Source organism: Rhinatrema bivittatum, chromosome 5 (assembly GCF_901001135.1).
Source record: "Rhinatrema bivittatum chromosome 5, aRhiBiv1.1, whole genome shotgun sequence".
NCBI classification, from domain to species: Eukaryota; Metazoa; Chordata; class Amphibia; order Gymnophiona; family Rhinatrematidae; genus Rhinatrema; species Rhinatrema bivittatum.
Window position 1 is genome coordinate 127,458,909 of NC_042619.1, and position 19,551 is coordinate 127,478,459.

At 46.8% G+C, this 19,551-nt stretch overlaps 1 protein-coding gene across 1 annotated transcript in view; it reads right to left on the minus strand.

Moving 5' to 3' along the window:
- The window catches only part of COG3 (component of oligomeric golgi complex 3), a 200,906-nt gene extending 181,422 nt beyond the window's left edge, over positions 1-19,484 (minus strand). The window contains 8 exon segments of the mRNA XM_029602898.1: positions 1,432-1,510; positions 3,023-3,088; positions 3,090-3,160; positions 3,163-3,188; positions 7,457-7,518; positions 8,612-8,675; positions 8,677-8,756; positions 19,182-19,484. Of these exon segments, the coding sequence (XP_029458758.1) occupies positions 1,432-1,510; positions 3,023-3,088; positions 3,090-3,160; positions 3,163-3,188; positions 7,457-7,518; positions 8,612-8,675; positions 8,677-8,756; positions 19,182-19,358 (625 nt within the window). The 5' untranslated portion in view covers positions 19,359-19,484.
- Between the last annotated feature and the right edge of the window lie 67 nt (positions 19,485-19,551).

Sequence of the window (19,551 nt, forward strand, 5' to 3'; positions counted from 1 at the left end):
ATTTAGGAGATTAACCAGCTTTTTCTCAGCACTGTATTTGGAAAAACAATAAGAACTCGCTCAAAAAAGTTAAAAAGAGACAGCTACAATGGCGACTATCACCTTACCACATAATGTCAGCCCCTTGTTCCCCTGTAAAAGCATCCTTTATTGGAGTTATTCGAAGGTGTTTCTGTACGGTGCTCCTTTCCTATAATCTCTTGTCCTTACTAACCGATGTGCAAAAGGGTGGGGGGGGGGTCAATGATGTACAGAATGCTCAATATCCGTTGTTATATTTATGGGAGTGGCTGAAGTGCCACCGCAGGGTCACTGCAATTTCGAAGAGTATTATACAAACTGCATAATGCTGTGTAGCCATTTTTTTGACTGTTATTATGTATTACGGATTCATGGTTGTTGTAAAGTGACATGTACGAATCTTCAATAAAATATAAGTTATAAAAAAAAAGTTAAAAAGGATGAATGCACTGTATTTCTATTCAAAACAAAAGTGAAATTTCATTTTTTAAGTTTTAACATGTCTTATCTATCAATAATTTATTTTTTTGTACAGGGTAAATTTTGTATTGTATATAGTTTAATTATTATTTATAAACAATATAAAAGCTTTTCAAGACAAAGGTAACATTGTTGTATAGTGAACTGTGAACTTTATGCATAATTATGTAACAAATGTGTGGCAAATTTCCAGAATCTTGAAAAATTTGCCACAGGAAACTGGAGGCTGTGAATATTACTAACTGTGATTTAATAGGCAAAGTAAATTACATTTTTGTAATTGATGCATTCACATTCTGACCTGGAAACTTAATTTAGAAATATATTTAATACTTAGGATGGCATTACTCTCTAAATACAAAAATTACTGAGCTGACGACGACTCAATGTACGTATATTTTCTACTTCTTTTTTCTCTTCTTCCATAAGTCCTGCACCAGCTCCAACCACTGAGAAATTATGAACTTACACAGCTCACCAACAGGAACCAAAAAACAATATTAAATAGCATGTAATCTGACAATTTTTTATTTTATTTTTAAGGAGACATAGCGCACAATGATCCGTCAGCAATGCTATGCTGCATTGAAAATGACACTGGCTCGAGGACCTGAAGAGAGGAAAGCACCAAACACAGGCTCAAACTGAGATGCTCCTTACACTCAGCCTGATGGCTGACAGGTACAGTTACCACTGGAAACAGAGTTGCTGGGGGAAGTGGAAACTGATACCAAGAACAGAAAATACCCAAAGAACCCCATGAAGGCTCTAAGATAACTGGCACTGTAGTAGGCAGGCAAGCAATTGCTCTAGCCCAGAGTTGCATATCTGACCGATCACCGACAAAAGGGCAGGATACTCCAAGGGAGAATCAGAAAGAAAATGCTATGTCTTATACAATATTTTTGAAACAAAATATTTAAAAAATACTTACAGTGCTGATATTCTCCAATTCATTAAAATATGAAAGCTTCTGCTGAATGTTTTCCGCTAAATCCACAAGCTCAGACTATTGAAAGAATAAAACGGAAACCCATCAAGTTCAGGCTTATTTTTTTTTGCAGCATTCACTTGACATTTCCTCTCCCATTACAGGATGCTTTGAACATAAGAACATAAGATATGCCATACTGGGTCAGACCAAGGATCCATCAAGCCCAGTATCCTGTTTTCAACAGTGGCCACTCCAGGCTACAAGTATCTGGCAAGTACCCAAACATTAGATAAATCACAAGCTACTATTTCTTATTAGTTACTGTAATAGCAATTTATGGATTTTTCCTCTAGGAACTTATCCAAACCTTTTTTAAACCCAATTACACGAACTGCTGTAACCATATCCTCTGGCAATGAATTCCAGAGCTTAAATATGCGCTGAGTGAAAAAGAATTTTCTTTGATTTGTTTTAAATGAGCTACTTGCTAACTTCATGGAGTGTCTCCTGTCCTTCTATTATCTGAGAGAGTAAAATAACCGATTTATATTAACTTGGTTCAAGTCCTTTCATGATTTTGTAGACTATCATATCCCTACCTTAGTTGTCTTTTCCCAAACTGAACAGCCCTAACATCTTTAGTCTTTCCTCATAGGGCAGCTATTCCATTCCCCTTATCATTTTGGTCACCTTCTCTGCACTTTCTCCAGTGCAGCTATATCCTTTTGCTTATATTACATGATAGAAGAAACCGTTTTCTCTGGCTCAAAGCTATTTTTGTAATCAATATGCATTATTCCAGCAGGAATGTTTCAAACTGGTGCAGGTATTTTCTGGCAAAGGAAATCTGACAAATAGTTCAGATTAGCTAATTTTTTTGATCAAAAAGTTTTCCTGGCTGTGGCGGCAATAACACTTCAAGTTTAAGTATGGTTGTCTCAACTAACCCTTTTTTCTTAATGCAGAAAATGCTTTTTCCTCTCAGTGGGTGTATAGCATTTATATAGCATTTCAACCTAGACAACTTTGGAGTCATCTAGGTTCAAATCCTCTTCATAGGAGCAGTACTAGCAAAACTAATTTTCTGATAATTCAGTTGCTTGCTAAAACATTAAAATTTGTATTATATGGTTAACTTTTCATCCCCAGGAAGAGATATTAGCATTTGATGTTTTTGAAAATTGTCCACTTAGCCATTCCTCTATGATTACTGCAAGTCAGTCAGCCACTTTATTGAAAACTCCCATGCAATTATTACATTGATTGCATTGAGGGAGGACAGCAAAAAGAGCTGAAGAATGGACCTCTAGGAAGGAAATTTAAAACAGGTGGTGTAGTCCTAAATATAGGTTTCATAATCTTTTATTCAAAAAATTTTGTTAAAATATACAAAATAATATTAGGACAAAAGAAAGGTCTAGCCAAAAAACAAAACAAAACAGGAAAGGGAAAGAAGAGACAAGACAGAGGCAAGCTGATATTCTGAAGAATCTAGCTAGTGCTGCTGCTTTTAAAGAGCAATAAGTAATGTAGTTCAGCGCCCAAGAAGTCCACATACGAGATTAGCCTTTCTAGCCTCTGCTGTACCTGTTCTCTCAGCAGCTGCTCACAGGCCTCGTGCAGAGTCCCTGTCTTGGTGGACACAAAGAGGTTACTGTTTCTGAAGCGACTCCAGGTGCTGGAGGGCACTATTTACATCCTTCAGTATGGCATCGCATTGCTCCTGAAACCAGACAAGTAATCCCTCAGCTCTCTAGAGAAATAGAAACAAAAAAAGCAAATGGAAAGAAAACTACATCTTGCTTTTGCTGCATACCTACCAGCACTGTGTTACATCACACAGTGACATTCCATTCCATTTACCACCCTTCCTCCTCCCCGGACAAAATATGCAGTCACCACTGAGGAATAACACTCTGCTGTACAGGGCGAGCTCCTGCAAATATTTTACTTAGTCATGCCTTGTTACAAGACCTTCAGTTAAACCAGACAATGTGTTAGTTATAACATCTTCGGCCATATTTATCTAGAGAGAATTACTTACAGTGGTACATTCAAATCACATCAATGATTGACTATTGTAATGGGTTATATTCTGGCATACCAGGAAAAAGAGGTGCAAAGGTTTTGCAATGCACACAATGCAGCTCAGCTAGTTGAGGGGCTAAAGTAAGGGATCACATCTCACCTATCTTGTGGGCCTTACATTGGCATTCAGTAGCCAGCTGCATGAATTTAAAAATTCTTGCTTTGTTTACAAAAGTCTAAAGGGCTTAGGTCCAGAGTACCTTATAATGGAGAAATTACCTAGCTGATAATTTTATATTCCTTAGTGGAGACAGATGGACTCTTCCAGCCAATGGAGACAGAGTCAGATTTCAAAGTGACATCACCCTATACATACCCCCTGCAGTGACCTCAGCCTCCAGTATTCCTCTTCAAAAGCCACCGTGGGACATACTAGTGAAAAAACTTGATTTAAAATATGATTAAAAATAATTGTAACTGTACGCAACCAATCATAACACACTGAACTCGGTACGGCCGGAACCTGAACCCGAGCCGGTTCCCCTCTGTGTGCTTAGTCCGAAAGGACTGGTTCCTGGCCTGCGAACGAGGTGCTTGGTAGCGAGTCCTGTAAGGGTTGAAGCGCTCGAGAGTTTCTGCCTCTAGATTGTCTAGAAAAAGGGCGCTGGCTCCTCCTTGACCTGTCTTCTGGTAGACAGGGCAATGGAGAGGCGCCCCATTTATTGGCCAGTTTCTCGAGGTCGCTGCCGAACAGGAGGGATCCCTTAAAGGGCATTCTCGTGAGACGTGTCTTGGAGGAGGAGTCGGGCCGACCAATTACGTAGCTAGAGCTGTCTCCTGGCTGCCACTGAGGATGACACTCCCTTGGCTGCTGTACGGACTAGGTCGGAGGCTGCATCAGTGAGGAACGAGAGAGCTGATTCCATCGCTTCTTCCCGGGGTGTTGTTCCTAGCCTGTGATAAACAGGAACACGTCACCACGGTGCAGCAGGTCGCAATTCGTAGGGACTTGGCTGCCACCTCAAAGGCTTGTTTCAGAATGGCATCCATGCGCCGGTCATGTGTATCCTTGAGGGCCGTCCCCCCCTTCCACCGGAATTGTGGTGCGCTTCACAATGCGCTAACTATGGCGTTCTACCTGGGGGCACGCCAGCATCTCCTTGGTTGCGGGTCTAAGGGGTACATGCCAATCCCAAGGCCCGACCTTGAATGAGGCCTCCGGTGCATTCCATTTCCAGATCGAGTAGCTGTTGTGCTGCTTGTAGGAGGGAAGGAAAAGGCTGAGTCGTTTGGCACAGGCCCTCTAACAGGGGGTTCATTCTAGGTTCCCCTGGGTGTCATGGCCCGGGAGAGCCAGTTTCGACAGGCATTGAGCGATCAGGCCTGGGAGATCCTCTTTTCAGAAAGAAGCGCCTCATGGTCTGATATGGTTCAATCCCCGAGGGAAGTTCTCCCTCCTCGGGGGGCTCGTCGTCTTCCTCAGGGCAATCTGAATCCCCATAAGTGGGGGTTCCGGGGTGTGGCGAGTGGCCGTGCCTAGGCCTTGAGGATCCAGGGGCCGGGTCATCCGGTACGTATGGACCCGTTCGGGGAGCAGACTGCATTGTGACAAAGGCATGAATCCCCTTGAATAATTCCACCCAGGAGAGCGAAGCAGGATCTGGCCTTAGGGCACCAGATCTCTCGGGTTCCACTGGCTGCTCACCGCTGCCTGCTAGGTCCGGGGTGTTCCCTGAGGAACCGGCAAGTACACTGGGCAGCGACCAGCCCTGGCCTGGAACTCCCAGGGCCTACTTCACATTAGGCACATAGGGAGGCTGCTTCCTCGCTCTGTGTGGCTCTGAGGTTGCATGCAGAGCAGAGGCTTATGCCCTGATTCTGGACGGTGCCGGCTCCGCTGACGCATGGGCTCTCTTACGCTCCATCTCGTCTGTTAACTCAGCTGGAGTCTGCACTTTGTAATATGTGCGAAAGATGTGCGCCTACCAATATTGCACTTTATCCACGTGCGCGTATCACCATGCGCGTATCCACTGGCGCCTAAGACGGGCGGCCCTATTGCGCGGTGACGAACAGGGCAGAAGTCGACGGCGATCAGGCAGGCAAAATGGCGACCCCCTTGGCAGGTTGCCACGTAGGCAGACTCTGCTACTCCTCGCTTCCTCGGAGACCAACAAGTAAAGATGTACGCCTTACCTTGTCGTCGGCACTTCCCGGCTGCGACCTGGGTGGTCTCCGGCTGCGGGGGGGAGAGGGTGATTATCGTCACCGCCGCGCTCGAGGAGGTGCACCCGCTGCCTCTAGGCCTCGCCCGAACTCGTCTCGCTCGGGAGCCAAGTCCACGCCGGGACCGAGGCTGCCTCTATGCCGCGCCCGAGCCCTTCTCACTCGGGGGGGCTAGGTCCCTGCCGCGAGTCGGCCACCGGGACCCGAGGCCTCCTTACCTCCGAGGGACCACGAAAATCGCCTCGGGAAACTCAACTGGGGGAGGGACCGAATGGTATCACCGGCAGGAGTGCGGGGCTCGTCTTCAGGTAGGTTTCTTCTATGAATTTAGTCGTTAGAATTGGAAAAAACGCTCAGCGAGCGTGAGGTAGCTCCAAACTGCTTTGGAGACGGAAATTACTGAATTGCTGCACTTCCTGCAGGGGTATATGTACCCGTGCTGATGTCAGATCAGTCTCCAACTGCTAGCACGAGCACACAATACCCACTTGTTTTGAGTCCATCTGCTACACGTAGGAAAGGAGCCATTATAATAATCAGCATAAGGCACGCAATTTCTTCGTCTCCCTTTAAGCTGAAACTGGTATAATTAAGCTCAAGATGGAAGCTGCATAAGTTTGGATGGCTGGTAAAATAAATAAGCCCCTGAAGCAGAGAACAGAACCTCAAACATAATATCATGTTGGATGGTATTTTTGAGACATCAGAAAATGGGAAATACTTCATGCTTTAACATTTTTATATGCAAAGAAAAAAAGAGTTTAAAACTGTTTGGGGACCTCTGATTGTACAAGTTTCAGCTGAAAGGAAGCAAAGAAATTGAGTTCCTTATGCTGATTATTATGTTGGTTCATTATCTTTGAAAAATAATTTCATGACAAATTGACAGATTCAAGGAGTGAAAAAGTGATAAATGAAAATTAAATACTTTTTATATATTACCTTCCTTATTCACATACAAACACCCATCTCTGTTGCCCTCATGGACAACTAAATTAGCTGTTTTCCTTTCTATGAAACCACAAGAACCAGAAGACCAAGAATCCTGCTATTGCCATAGCTGATAGCAGTTCAATTGTTCTCATATAAGTAAATGGTAATATCAGAAACACAGAAAATAACTTAAAAGTCAATACTCAAGATAAAATCCCAATCGCTAAGAATCCTCACAAGTGAGTCTTCAAACATCTTTAGCAAAACAGGACCCTCACAATGTCTATATTCTAGCAAATTCCAGAAGGATTTATTTTACCATTTAGGATATTGACATTATTTGAAGAAAATGTATGCCCTGTCAGAAGCAGCTAGGTGAGAAAGTCTCCCTGGCTGGAAGTTAATTTAAAAGGGTAGTCTTGTCAATGAGCCATCATGTCTGCCAGGTGCACGATCTTGTGCTGAGCAGGCCATGATTTCAGCTCTCCTATCCCCCCTCCCCCCCCTTGGGAGTAGGAATGGGGGAGGAAGGAAAAGCAGATGTTACAAACTGCTCTGGTCATCAATAACAGAATGGATACACCCATCCACTAAGGAGCAGGATTTTCTTGCTGGTTTCAATCTCATTGTTCTAAGCCTAGGATCCATTCATGGGCCCAAAACAGATAAACACAACAGTTGTCTTTCAATGTTGATACAAAGAGGATCACCAATTTAATTTTTCAAATTAAAAAAAACAAAACAATGCAATAAGAATTCATCTCAGCACAATATGCAAGATGAATTCTTGATGTCACTGACAAAGCGGTTAAAGATGGAAACACCTGGCAATACCTGTACTTTGCACCTTCATCTTGATCCATCTGGGTCTGCAGCTGAGCAAACCATGAAAAGAACTGAAAACAATACAATAGTTAAAACTGTTAGCAGGCTGGTTTGTTGCAAGATTTAAAATCAGTACAAAAGTTATATCTGTGGAAACTGAATGCATGCAGCATAAACTGGAACCCTAAAAAGGAAATTTCATTGCTCACCCACGCAAAATACCTGTAAACAGTGGCCTAGTACTTAAAACAATGGGCTAAGAACCAGGGAAACCAGGTTTCAAATCCCATATGTTCACTAACACTGTAACACAGCATGAATGTTCTTTAGCTTACCAGAGGACAGAGTAGGTTGGACTCTGGCTATAATTCTACAGACTATTATTTACAGGCAAATTAAACAACCAAAAGCCTGCTTATCTCAGCAGTACTGGCAACAGAAATGCAGCAGTTTACACTCTCATAGTTCAGCAAAGTTTTTAGCTTCTTCTCCTCTCATCTGAGGCCTTTTCTTTCTCCATGGGACCCAGTATATTGTAAGAATCTTCTCCCCAGGAGAAATGCCTTGCAACCAGGAATCCCTTTAGGACTGTCTTAAGGGGGACCAAGCTAAATGCCTGGTCCTGGACTTAAGGAGGGCCTAATGTACACTTGACAGCTACTCATTATGATCTTGGACAAGTTACTTTTCTCTCTTATTGCCTCAGTTACCCATATGGATTGTAGATCCTATTAGTGCATTTTCTATTGCACAAGTCAGTTTTTCAGAAACAGGAGAACAGGAAATAATTTTGTGCAGTTTGTACTCCTAGTAACAGAAGATTATGGTGCAGCATGCACATCCTCATCACTCACCGTTTCCTCCCCACACATTTTTAACCATGCTCATAGTATTTGAGGGCTGTATACACACTGCTGGACCCTGTACTGAAGATGCAATATCATCTCCATTCAAATATAGAGCATGAGCAGCAAGGTTGCATGAGCTTTTTACTGCCTTTTCTGAAAACAGTGAGCACCAAGGCACACCCAAACATATCCTGAAAAAACACAAACAGAACTCTACAGCAAATATTTTAAGCAGTGCAGTTTAGAGCGACAATCCTCCAACACAAGTGAAATAAGCTGTAATGCCTAGCACTCGGCCACTTCTGGAGCTGCTTACTTGCTGTGCTGTTTCAATTCTTTCATCCTCCATGCCTAGAGCAGTGAAGCCCTGCACAAAACATCTCCGTGGACTCAGGTATAGCCGCAGACAGTGCGATAACTAATGAGTGTGATGTCAAACTGCACAGATCTTCAATAGGTAGCTGCAAGTATTAAAAAAAAAAATAAAATGGCTAACTTATTATTATAAGTAAACTTATTATTATAAGTAATATGGTCAGCTCCCCCAATTATGGGTTAAGTAATAGAGATGCGTTTTGACTGGTTATTATGTTAAAAAAAAATTTTATTAGACATCTGTATAACTTTCTGATGTATTTGTTTAAGTTTTAAATGAAAACTCAATAAAGTTTAAATAAATAATAAATAAATAAATAAATAAAATGGCTGTATTTAAAGCAACATTAGCATTGCCATTAGCAATGGTAAAATGGAATAGACTTTTTTTGGGTACTTGCCAGGTTCTTATGGCCTGGTTTGGCCACTGTTGGAAACAGGATGCTGGGCTTGATGGACCCTTGGTCTGACCCAGTATGGCATTTCTTATGTTCTTAACAGTGTTCCCTACTCATAGCAAAATTCTAGTCGCTTGTAAGGAAGTCAGCTCATACAGCACTTATCAGCGAAGCTGGAAAACTCCCAGGTGCCTAAAATTCAACACCTGTCACCTGGAAATCTGCACAAAATGCCACACTGCCAGAGCCTGGGTAGAGAGACAGTTGATGCTACACCCCAGCAAAGCCTGGACAGAGATGCAGCCGTCAGTGGGCTCTGAGGAAAGATGCAGCTGCTGCCACTACCAATAGGGAGAAAACATAGCAGTTCCTGGCAGTCACTGGGGCCCAGGCAGAGATGCAGCTGCAGCCATCACCTTTCGCATGACTCAGAGAAAGGATGCTCCAGCCCAGAAACTGCCCCGTTTGAGTCTGGTAGGAGAAAGACTAGAGGAAGGTAGGCTGAGAGGGAGAATTCCTTGAAGGAGAAATAGGGGAGATCAAAGAAAACCAAAACTAAAGGCACACAAAAAGAAGCAAAAAAAAAATGTAAATAGGCAAAACAAAAAAAGTTAAAAATAAGGATCCCAAAATACAAAAATAATTTCCAGAATTGCTATTCTGTTTTAATAATTCAGATTGATCAAAATGGATTACAATACAAAAAGTTAAAAACAATACACATACTAACAAATTAAAAACACCAAAAAATAAAGGCAAACAAAAAAAAGCAAGAAAAGAGGGGAAAAAAATGTGACTCCTAAAACGTTTTGGCTGATAACCAAGTTTTGTAAATATTTCTCCAACCCTGCTTAGTAGAAACCTCTATAAGCAAATTACTGATATATGCAAAGTATGAAGACTATGAACAGGTAAAGAGCCATCCACCGGAAGGAGTTTTAAAACAGAGGGTAAAGCCTTAATAAAGGAAGCACACCTTTCATTAAAAAAATAAATAAGGTGCCCATAAAAAAAGGACAAAAAAGAAAAAAGACTTAGAAATAAGACTAAAAGAAGAGAGCCAAGAATAGACTAGATGATATTCTGAATAATCTAAATATTACTTTAAATGTGTCCTATCTACTGTGAGCAGAGCTGGATGCAATCAAGTAGTAAAAACAGCAACAACTAGCTAAGGAAAAACTCAACGGACTAAAAGCAAAAATTGCCTACAAATCCCTAACACCTTCCCATTTAACTCCAGAACATACTAACCATAGGACTGCAACTGTAAGCTATTCCAATTTTAACAAGAAAAAATTTTACAGTATCTCATATCTCCTAGACCACGGACTCCCAAACTGCAGCTTAAAGAAGAATTTCATCTCATCTGCTGTGCAGGATGAACTGTGGGGGGAGGGAGATGGGGAGCAAGGGGCACGAGATTTTGGGTCAGAGCTTCAGTCCAATCGGGGCCAGAGGCAGTAGCAGCAGGTGGGGCCAAAACTGGATCCAGAGGAGGCAGTGGCAAGTGCAGTGATTTGCAGGATTTTTCAGTCAGGATCCTTTTGTTAGTGATGACAGCAGCTGACAAAAGAACAGAAACTATTCCTTAGAGCTTACAAATATGGCTGAAAACTGCTTAAAGCCAGAGAACCAAAGATGACACAGGTTGGCTTTGCTACATACAAGTTTAGAATAAACAAATATTCCTAAGAATAGATAAAGAAGTTGTTTACTGCATTAGTGGACCATTGTACCACGCGTGCAGTGCATGCCTTAATACATATTAAGTTTAGGAGACCTAGATACAGCGTTTTGATTTGTTAAAGTGTTTTATCATTTTTTATTGGACAATGTGAATAAGATGCATAATGTGCTGATAGGTATATAAATTTGAATTATTACTGCGTGATCACTTTGCTTTTGTTCCTCATTTTGACCTGACAGTATGGCCTGTTAGATATTTAATAATGTAAATATACCAGAGGACAATAGGCTAAATCTCAAGCCCACCAATTATTTAATTATGTATACAAAAACATTTATAATTTATACAATACAATCATGTGTGAGGCATTTATGCATTTAGAATGAATTCTAAAATTTGATCAATATAATTTATTTATCCACACTCATACTCCATACATACCATTCATCCATAAAAACCACAATACATATATATCATCAATAATATACATTACACATCTAAACAGACCTATGTAACATGGATACAACTATGCCGAGACCCATTAACAACTGTTCGAATATTCCTACGAGATTTCTCGTTTCGCCTGCGTGACCAGGCTTCTTCAGGGAAAATCTGGATTTTACAATACGGGTCAAGTTGTTGTCATTCATAAAACATGTGTAGTATGTTTTCAAATTTCCACTTCATATAATAATCTTCTCATGACGATATTCTGTAACTCTCCCCACTCTAATGCAGTCCTCACGCAGCTTCTAAGTTCACAAACTCTTAGTTATTAAACCAAATGCTCCTTCAACCCGGACGCCGATAACCTCTTTATCTCTTCCGGGCAGGAAATCTTGTATCATTTACATACACAGAGAATAACGCCAACTGGCTTCCACTGGCATTGAACTCAATCCTTCCACATTTCTATTGCCAAGTGTATTTTGAGACCCACCATTAAAACTTCATAAACTCTCAATCTGGGGGTCATAAACTCGCCGCTTTCATTTAACTCAAAGTGCTTTCAAACATTGTTACCCGCCACGGCTGGATACATTGTTACTTCCTTCTTTCCAAACGCTCTTCAAGAGCGTTTGGAAAGAAAATGCCATACTGGGTCAGACCAGTATGGCATTTTCTTATGTTCTTAATGCTGGGGGATTTTTTTTTTTTTAGTGCTGATTATCTTCAGATAGCAATTTCACTATGAGGGTGTGAAACTAAAATGCTTTCTAATGATCTAGGAGGGGCTCCCAAACTTCTTATGAGAAGAGCACATTGAATATTTCAAATCATGAAGTGGGCTGTATGAAAACCTAATTGAAGAAACTAAAAGAAAATTATTCCTTACCTGCTAATTTTCGTTCCTGTAGTACCATGGATCAGTCCAGACGGTGGGTTATGTCCCCCGTCCAGCAGATGGAGTCAGAACAGAGCTCGAGAGTGGCACCTCATATGCTAACGCACCCTCTGCTGGAGCTCAGTATCATGGATAACAAAGCTGAAATAGCAATGCAAAGAGCAAGTTGGATCAAGAAACCTGACATAAATAAACCATCAAGAACGATAACAGAGACGACCTGCAACTCAGGTCGTAACAGTCAACTTGTGAGGAGTTGTAACCCCGAAAGAAAATTAGCTGATGAAAAAAGACAGCCAACAAGACAGCCATACAGACGAAAACCCGAGCAGGAGCTTGAAATCCCAGCGTGGTGGGCGTCTGGACTGATCAATGGTACTACAGGAACGAAAATTAGCAGGTAAGGAATAATTTTCTTTTCCCTGTACATACCAGGATCAGTCCAGACGGTGGGATGTACCCAAGCTTCCCTAAACCGGGTGGGCCCCTGAAAGCCCTGCTCGGAGGACCTGATCTCCAAGAGACCGGATCCCGAAGGTGCCAGGTGCAACCGATAGTGCCTGGCAAAGGTATGCAGCGACTTCCATGTCGCCGCCCGACAGATCTCCTGCGGAGATACGGAACGAGATTCAGCCCAGGATGCTGCTTGCGAGCGAGTAGAGTGGGCTCGAACTCCCTGGGTGGGTCTCGTCCAGAACCAATGTAAGCCGCCGAGATGGCATCCTTAATCCAGCGGGCGATGGTCGTCTTCGACGCGGCGGAACCCTTCTTAGGTCCCGACCAGAGGACAAACAGATGATCGGAAACCCGGAAGTCATTGGTAACCTCCAGTAGTGGAGGAGCACTCGCTTCACGTCCAGATGGCGAAGCGTCCGAGAATCCTCTGGAGAAAAAGCCGAGAGCTTCAACCGTCTGGTTCAAGTGAAAGGACGACACCACCTTCGGCAGGAAAGCTGGTACCGTGCGAAGCGATGATCCCGGCATCCGAATACGCAGGTAGGGCTCCCTGCAAGGATAGCGCTTGAAGCTCCGAGATACGCCGGGCGGAGCATATCGCTAAGAGGAAGGACTGTCTTCATAGTGAGATCTTTAGTGTGGACCCTTGGAGAGGTTCGAATGGAGCACCCGCCAGTGCCCGACAGTACTAGATTAAGATTCCACGAGGGGCAGGGGTCCCTGACCGGCGGCCGGACGTGTTGAACCCCCTTCAGAAACGGGCCGATGTCCGGATGGAGCAGGAGCGAGGACGTGTGCCGCACCAAGATATTCAAAGACGCCCACTTGCACGCCGGAGAGAATTATAAGCGAGGACCCTTATCCAGTCCGTCCTGCAGAACTGGAGTATTAAGTGCGACCCGTCGCCATCCGTGGTCCTGGGACCGTCTCCGACCGGCAGCACCAGGACTCGGAAGACCTTCCACACTTCGGGGACATAGGCCACGGACGTGGAGGGCTTGCGGGCTTTAAGCATTCGTCGAGATCACCGCCTCCGGGTGCCTCTGCGACGGAGTCGCCGCCGCTCAAAGGCATGCGCAAGACAAAAGAGTTCTGCCTGGTCGAAAATACCGGACCCTGGTGCAGGAGCCGGGGAAGGTGACCCAGCCGAATCGGTCCATCCACCGCCAGGAGTTAGCAGGTCCGCGACCAGGGACGTCGGGCCCATTCTGGAGCCACTAAAATCACGAGGCCCTTGGGACTTTCTATCCTGCGAATGACCTTGCCCACTAGGGTGCCAGGTGTGAAAGACATAGAGCAATTGGTCCTCTGGGCCACGGGAGTGGCTAGAGCATCCACTCCCTCCGCGCCGCGCTCCCTCTCTGCGACTGAAGAAGCGCGGGGCCTTGGTATTGGACGCCGTCGCCATCAGTGTCCCAGTCGCGGCATCCCCCATCGTTGAACTAGGAGTTTCATCGCGGCGTCGGAGAGAGACCACTCCGCCGGGGTCCAGGCGCTGCCGACTGAGATAATCCGCCTGGATGTTGTCCACCCCGGCTATGTGAGAGGCCGCGAGCCGCACGAGATGTAGTTCCGCCCATGCCATCAGTAGCGTGGTTTCGGCGGAGACGTGTTTCGCTCCTCGTTCCGCCCTGACGATTGATGTAGCCACGGTGGTCGCATTGTCGGAAAGAATCCGCACCTCCCTGTTCCGAACCAGAGGGAGGAAGTGCTGGAGCGCTAGACGTACCGCCCTGGTCTCCAGTCGATTGATCGGCCACCGGGCCTCCCTCCGGCGCCCACAGTCCCTGTGTGGCGCTGCGATCGCAGACGGCGCCCCAGCCCACTAGACTGGCGTCCGTGGTCACCACCACCCAAGTGGGGACTTCGAGCGAAACGCCGCGGGCCAGGTGAGCCGGAACCAACCACCACTTTAGGCTGTCCCGAGCCGCCTGAGGAAGAGGCAGAATCACTTGATACTCCTGTGAGACCGGTTTCCAACGAGAAAGCAGGGACGCCTGCAGGGGACGCAGGTGTGCAAAGGCCCAGGGCACCATGTCGATCGTGGAAGCCATCACTCCCAGGAGCTGCAGATAATTCCAAGCGGTGGGCTCCGGCAAGGCCGCGAAATGACGTATGTGCTCCCTCAAAGAGAGGGCCTTGTCGGAACGCAGAAATACCATGCCCTGCTGAGTGTCGAAGGTCGCGCCCAGGAAATCCAAGCGTTGAGATGGCACGAGTGAGCTCTTGGGAAGGTTCACGACCCAGCCCAGGGAGCGCAGGACCTCCAAGACCCTGGCAACCGAGGCCTGACCATGTGAGAAGGACTTCGCCCGTACCAGCCAGTCGTCCAGGTAGGGATGCACTAAGATACCCTCCTTTCGAAGGGCCGCCGCCACCACTACCATGATCTTGGTGAAGGTCCGGGGAGCTGTCGCAAGCCCGAAGGGCAGGGCCCGGAATTGAAAATGCTGTCCGAGGATCTTGAAGCGAAGGTAACGCTGGTGGTCCGGACGTATGGAATATGGAGATACGCCTCCGTCAGATCCAAGAACGCCAGGAACTCCCCCCGGTGCACTGCGGCAATTACCGACCGCAGTGTCTCCATGCGAAAACGGCTGACCCGGAGTGACCGGTTGACCTCCTTTAAGTCCAGTATGGGGCGGAACGACCCGTCCTTCTTGGGAACTACGAAGTAGATGGAATAATGCCCCGAGCCCACCTCGGCGAAGGGGACGGGCACAATAGCCTCTATAGCCTGAAGGCGGTCCAGAGTCTGTCGAACCGCCATTCGTTTGTCCTCGGAGCCACACGGGGAGAAAAGGAACTTGTCCCGTGGCGGGCGGGCAAACTCCAAGGCGTAACCGTGCTGGATGGAGTCCAGGACCCACTGGTCTGAGGTGATCTTCGCCCACTCCTCGACGAATTCCGTGAGTCGGCCCCCGATGGTCGGGCTGGAGGAGTGGGCCACCCTGGCATCATTGGGTGGATTTGGCGGGGGGATTCCCCTGCCCCGAGCCGTCTCTCGCGGGCCTCCGCCCGCGAAAGGAACGCGACCACGGCTGTGATCTGTTGGGGGCGGCTCGAGGTCCCGGCTGTCGGTACGACCTGAAACGTCGCTGCGCCCTCGCTCTGGTTCTGGAAGAAGCAAACGGCCGGTAAGTCCGCTGTCTGTCTTCGGGTAGCCGATGCACCGAGTTTTCTCCCAATGATTTGATGATTTCATCCAGCTCATTGCCGAAGAGGAACTTCCCCCGGAACGGAAGGGATCCTAAGCTCGATTTCGAAGAGGCGTCCGCCGACCAATTCCGAAGCCATAGGAGCCTACGAGCTGCCACCACCGAGACCATGGACCGGGCCAGGACACGGAAGAGGTCATACAGAGCATCCGCCCCGTACGCAATGCAGATTCCAGGCTGTCGGCCTGAGCGGCCTCCTCCGGAGGCAGCTGCTGGGACGTCAGGAGCTGCTGAACCCAGAGGAGACTAGCCCTCTGAGTCAACGAGGTACACATGACGGCACGCATGCCTAAGGCCGAGACTTCAAACACTCTTTTGAGGAACGTTTCCAGCTTGCGGTCCTGCGTGTCCCGTAGGGCCGTACCGCCCGTGACCGGGATCGTCGTCCTCTTCGTCACCGCTGAGACCGCCGAGTCCACTTTAGGGACCCGGACGAGATCTAAGAAATCCTCCGGCAACGGATACAATTTTTCCATGGCTCGGGTGACCCTCAGGGACGCCTCCGGGGCGTCCCATTCTCCAGTAAGTAGCTGCAGGAAAGACTCATGAACCGGAAACGCCTTCACCCGAGGCCTGAGCGCGGCCAGGACTGGATCCCCTTTCTTAGAGCACGTCGCCACCGCTGGAGCCACTGGCGCCGGCGGATCCGGCGGTGGATCCAAATCCAGCTCCTGCAGCGTCTGTTGCAAGCAGATCCTGCAGCTCCTCCTTGTGGAATATTCGTAGGGCGCGCGGATCGTCTCCTTCCGTCTGTCCATCCGCGTGCGCCGGATCCGGAGGGTCAGAGGGATCGAATCCCGGGGTGGAAGCCGCTCCCACAGAGCGAGGCGGGGGATGGCAGAGCAGGGGTTCCTGGGACTGCCCCAGCCGGGCCCGGAGCCCCGGTGGGCGGCAATGCTAGCTTAGGGATCTTGGGAGAGGGAGGTCCAGCCGTAGCGCCCCCCGGATCTGCTAGGCCTTGTAAATATGCCCTATGCATTTTTAAAATAAAATCCGGGGAGAAAAAATGGCATGCCGGGAGGCGCGCCAGAAGTAGAGGGCTCCTGGGGCAGACGACTCGGCAAGCCCTCCTCGGGGCTACACTGCAGGCGAGGGACGCCCCGAGCCGCGGCATCCTCCTCCCGGCCGTTTTCCGCGCCAAGCTCCCTCTCCAAAATGGCCGCCATTCCCGCCCTTGGCGAGGAAATGGCCGGCCCACGCTTCCCGGGCAACGGGGAGAGGGGGGTCGGGAGCGCGCCCGAGCCGTGCGCGGCGCCTTCCTCCTCGGGAAGGCAGCGCGGGCACACCCCCTCCCTCGAGAAGCGAGACCCCTGCTCTCCGCAGGTCTCGCACCTAGAGAAGCGCGGCATCGAACGCCGCGACGAAAAGGACGCCTCGGGGGGGGCCGAAAAGAAATCGCACCGCGGGGGGGCCGGAGAGGCCTTCACAACCCGCCCAACAAGTCCTCAGGCACCGGCGGGCAAACCCCCCGCCGGTGCGCCCAGGCCCGAGAAAAAACGTGCCGGGCCGCGGGACTGTCAGTAATCGCGCGTAGGAGCCGGCTCCACCGGCCAACTCAGCTGAAAAGCAAAAAACACAAAGGGAAACACACTTACCCCAAAGCGTAAGTATAGAACAGCAGGAGGAGGCAGAATAGAGCTCGAAGAAACGCCTCCTCAAAAATCAACGTGAACAGAAATTTATTTACTTTTTTTTTTTTTTTAAACTAACTTGATCCAACCTTGCAAAGAGGACACACAAGAAAAATGACAGGAAGAACTCAAAGGAGAGCAAAAAGAAAGAAGAAACCTGTCCCTCTGGGAAATCCTGATTTCCCCAACTCGCATCTGCTGGAGTCAGAAAGATACTGAGCTCCAGCAGAGGGTGCGCTAGCATATGAGGTGCCACTCTCGAGCTCTGTTCTGACTCCATCTGCTGGACGGGGGACATAACCCACCGTCTGGACTGATCCTGGTACGTACAGGGAACTTCACAATGAAGAGTTATTTTTCGCCTGGTTTCTGGGCCATCAGCCAGATGCCATGTAGCTGCAGCAACTCTCAGGGACTTAATTTTTCCTCGGGGCACATTTGAGGCCTGGACAGGAACACACCAAGGCACCAAACTTTTTCATAAAAAGGGAATATAGAGCTGTATTTTAGCATTACATAGTGGCAAGGGGAATTTCAACATCAACCTGAAGCCGAAATGCCCCTTTAAATCCTCTTTATTTGTATAAAGAGCAAGATTCGCATGGTTTACTGTCTCGTACTTAGCTTAGGTCAAATTTTAGACTAGTCAGTACGTAACTAAATGTCAAAAGAAAATCAACAAGTCTTTATAATCCTTTTCCGTCACTTTATTATGTGTTGATATACTCTTACATTCACTAGCCCAAAACTTACAGCAAAAAAAAAATAAATATATATATATATATATATATATATATATATATATTACTTAAAAATTAAAGAACTTTTTGACAGAGATGTAAACTTTAGTGGGAAGAAACAGAAGGTAAGCTCATTTCTTATCTGGATCCAACTCCTGCTGATGCAATGAGCAACTGAGTGGCAACCCAAAATAAGGCGATAAACTGAGCAAACACTGCTCAACTGCAACATTTCTTCAAGTCAAAGATTATATACCGTAATCAGAAGGCAACGAAAAGCCAAACAGCAACATAAATAAGCTTTTTTTTTTTTTTTCAGAATGTGTATCAAGTGTTAATGAAGTTTTATTTTTAATATGACAGATATTGGCAGCTAAAAACTATTTGAGACCTGACTCATCCAGTCTGCTTAGTTTGTACTGCCCACAATATTAAAGAAATTTCCCAGCTGACAGCTGTACAAACTTTACTGCCAACATTGCTTATTTACACATCTATTTAACATTCCCATATTAAATTTCCTTTCTCTCTGTGGTGCAACATTCAAAATAAGTATATTCAAACAGGGCTAGACCGTCCTGTTAGCCCAGTTCCAAAAACATTGGGAGTAAAGTTATCCCTTGATTTATACACGACATTCATTCCTCCCGAGGTTGTATATAATGGCTAAAAATATCAAAAGTAGCCAAGAGTCACTATGGATTTTTTAGCAGTGCCATTTATAACGGTAGTCGCAGAGAAAGCAAAGACAAAGCTTTATCAGATAATTCGTTTTACTGCAAAGGAAAACCATTTTCATACTGACATTTTATATCTGAAGAGATCCTACCATTTGGAAAGCTCCTCTCCTCTTACTGGAGTGGGAATAGGGGAGTCAGGCAGACAGGGGGAGATGGATGGGGAAGTGGGAAGGTAAGAGTTTGGGTTGGCACCTAGGACTTTCCTCACACAATACCGAGCAGTCCAGTCGGAGATTGTAGGGATTGAAGCCGCTACCCCACTACAGACCAGCACACGCACTTCTCCTTCTCACCTCCGCGGGCACCGGTAGATTCTCGGTCGCCGCCTTCAACTCCAGCACAGAATCGCTTTGGCGCTCGGTAAGCGGCGCGGTGGGCTCGGACCTGCGCTCCCACAGCGCCAGTCGCCCGCGGGCCTCCCGCTCCGCGCCGTCCGCCATCGCCAGCGTCACCGGGGGCCCCAGCAGCATCCGCTTCCGGGAACCGATGCCGTGGCTATACTCTCACCCGGAAGCCCTTCCAGCAGTGTTGCCAACCTCGCTTATTTACCGCGAGATTGGGCTTCTTTTCCTAGTCATTCGCGTTTTTTTTTTTCCGATTCGCTGGTTGCTTTTAATTGGGCTATTTTTTCTGCCAGTCGCGTTTTTTTGGGCTTGTTGGGCG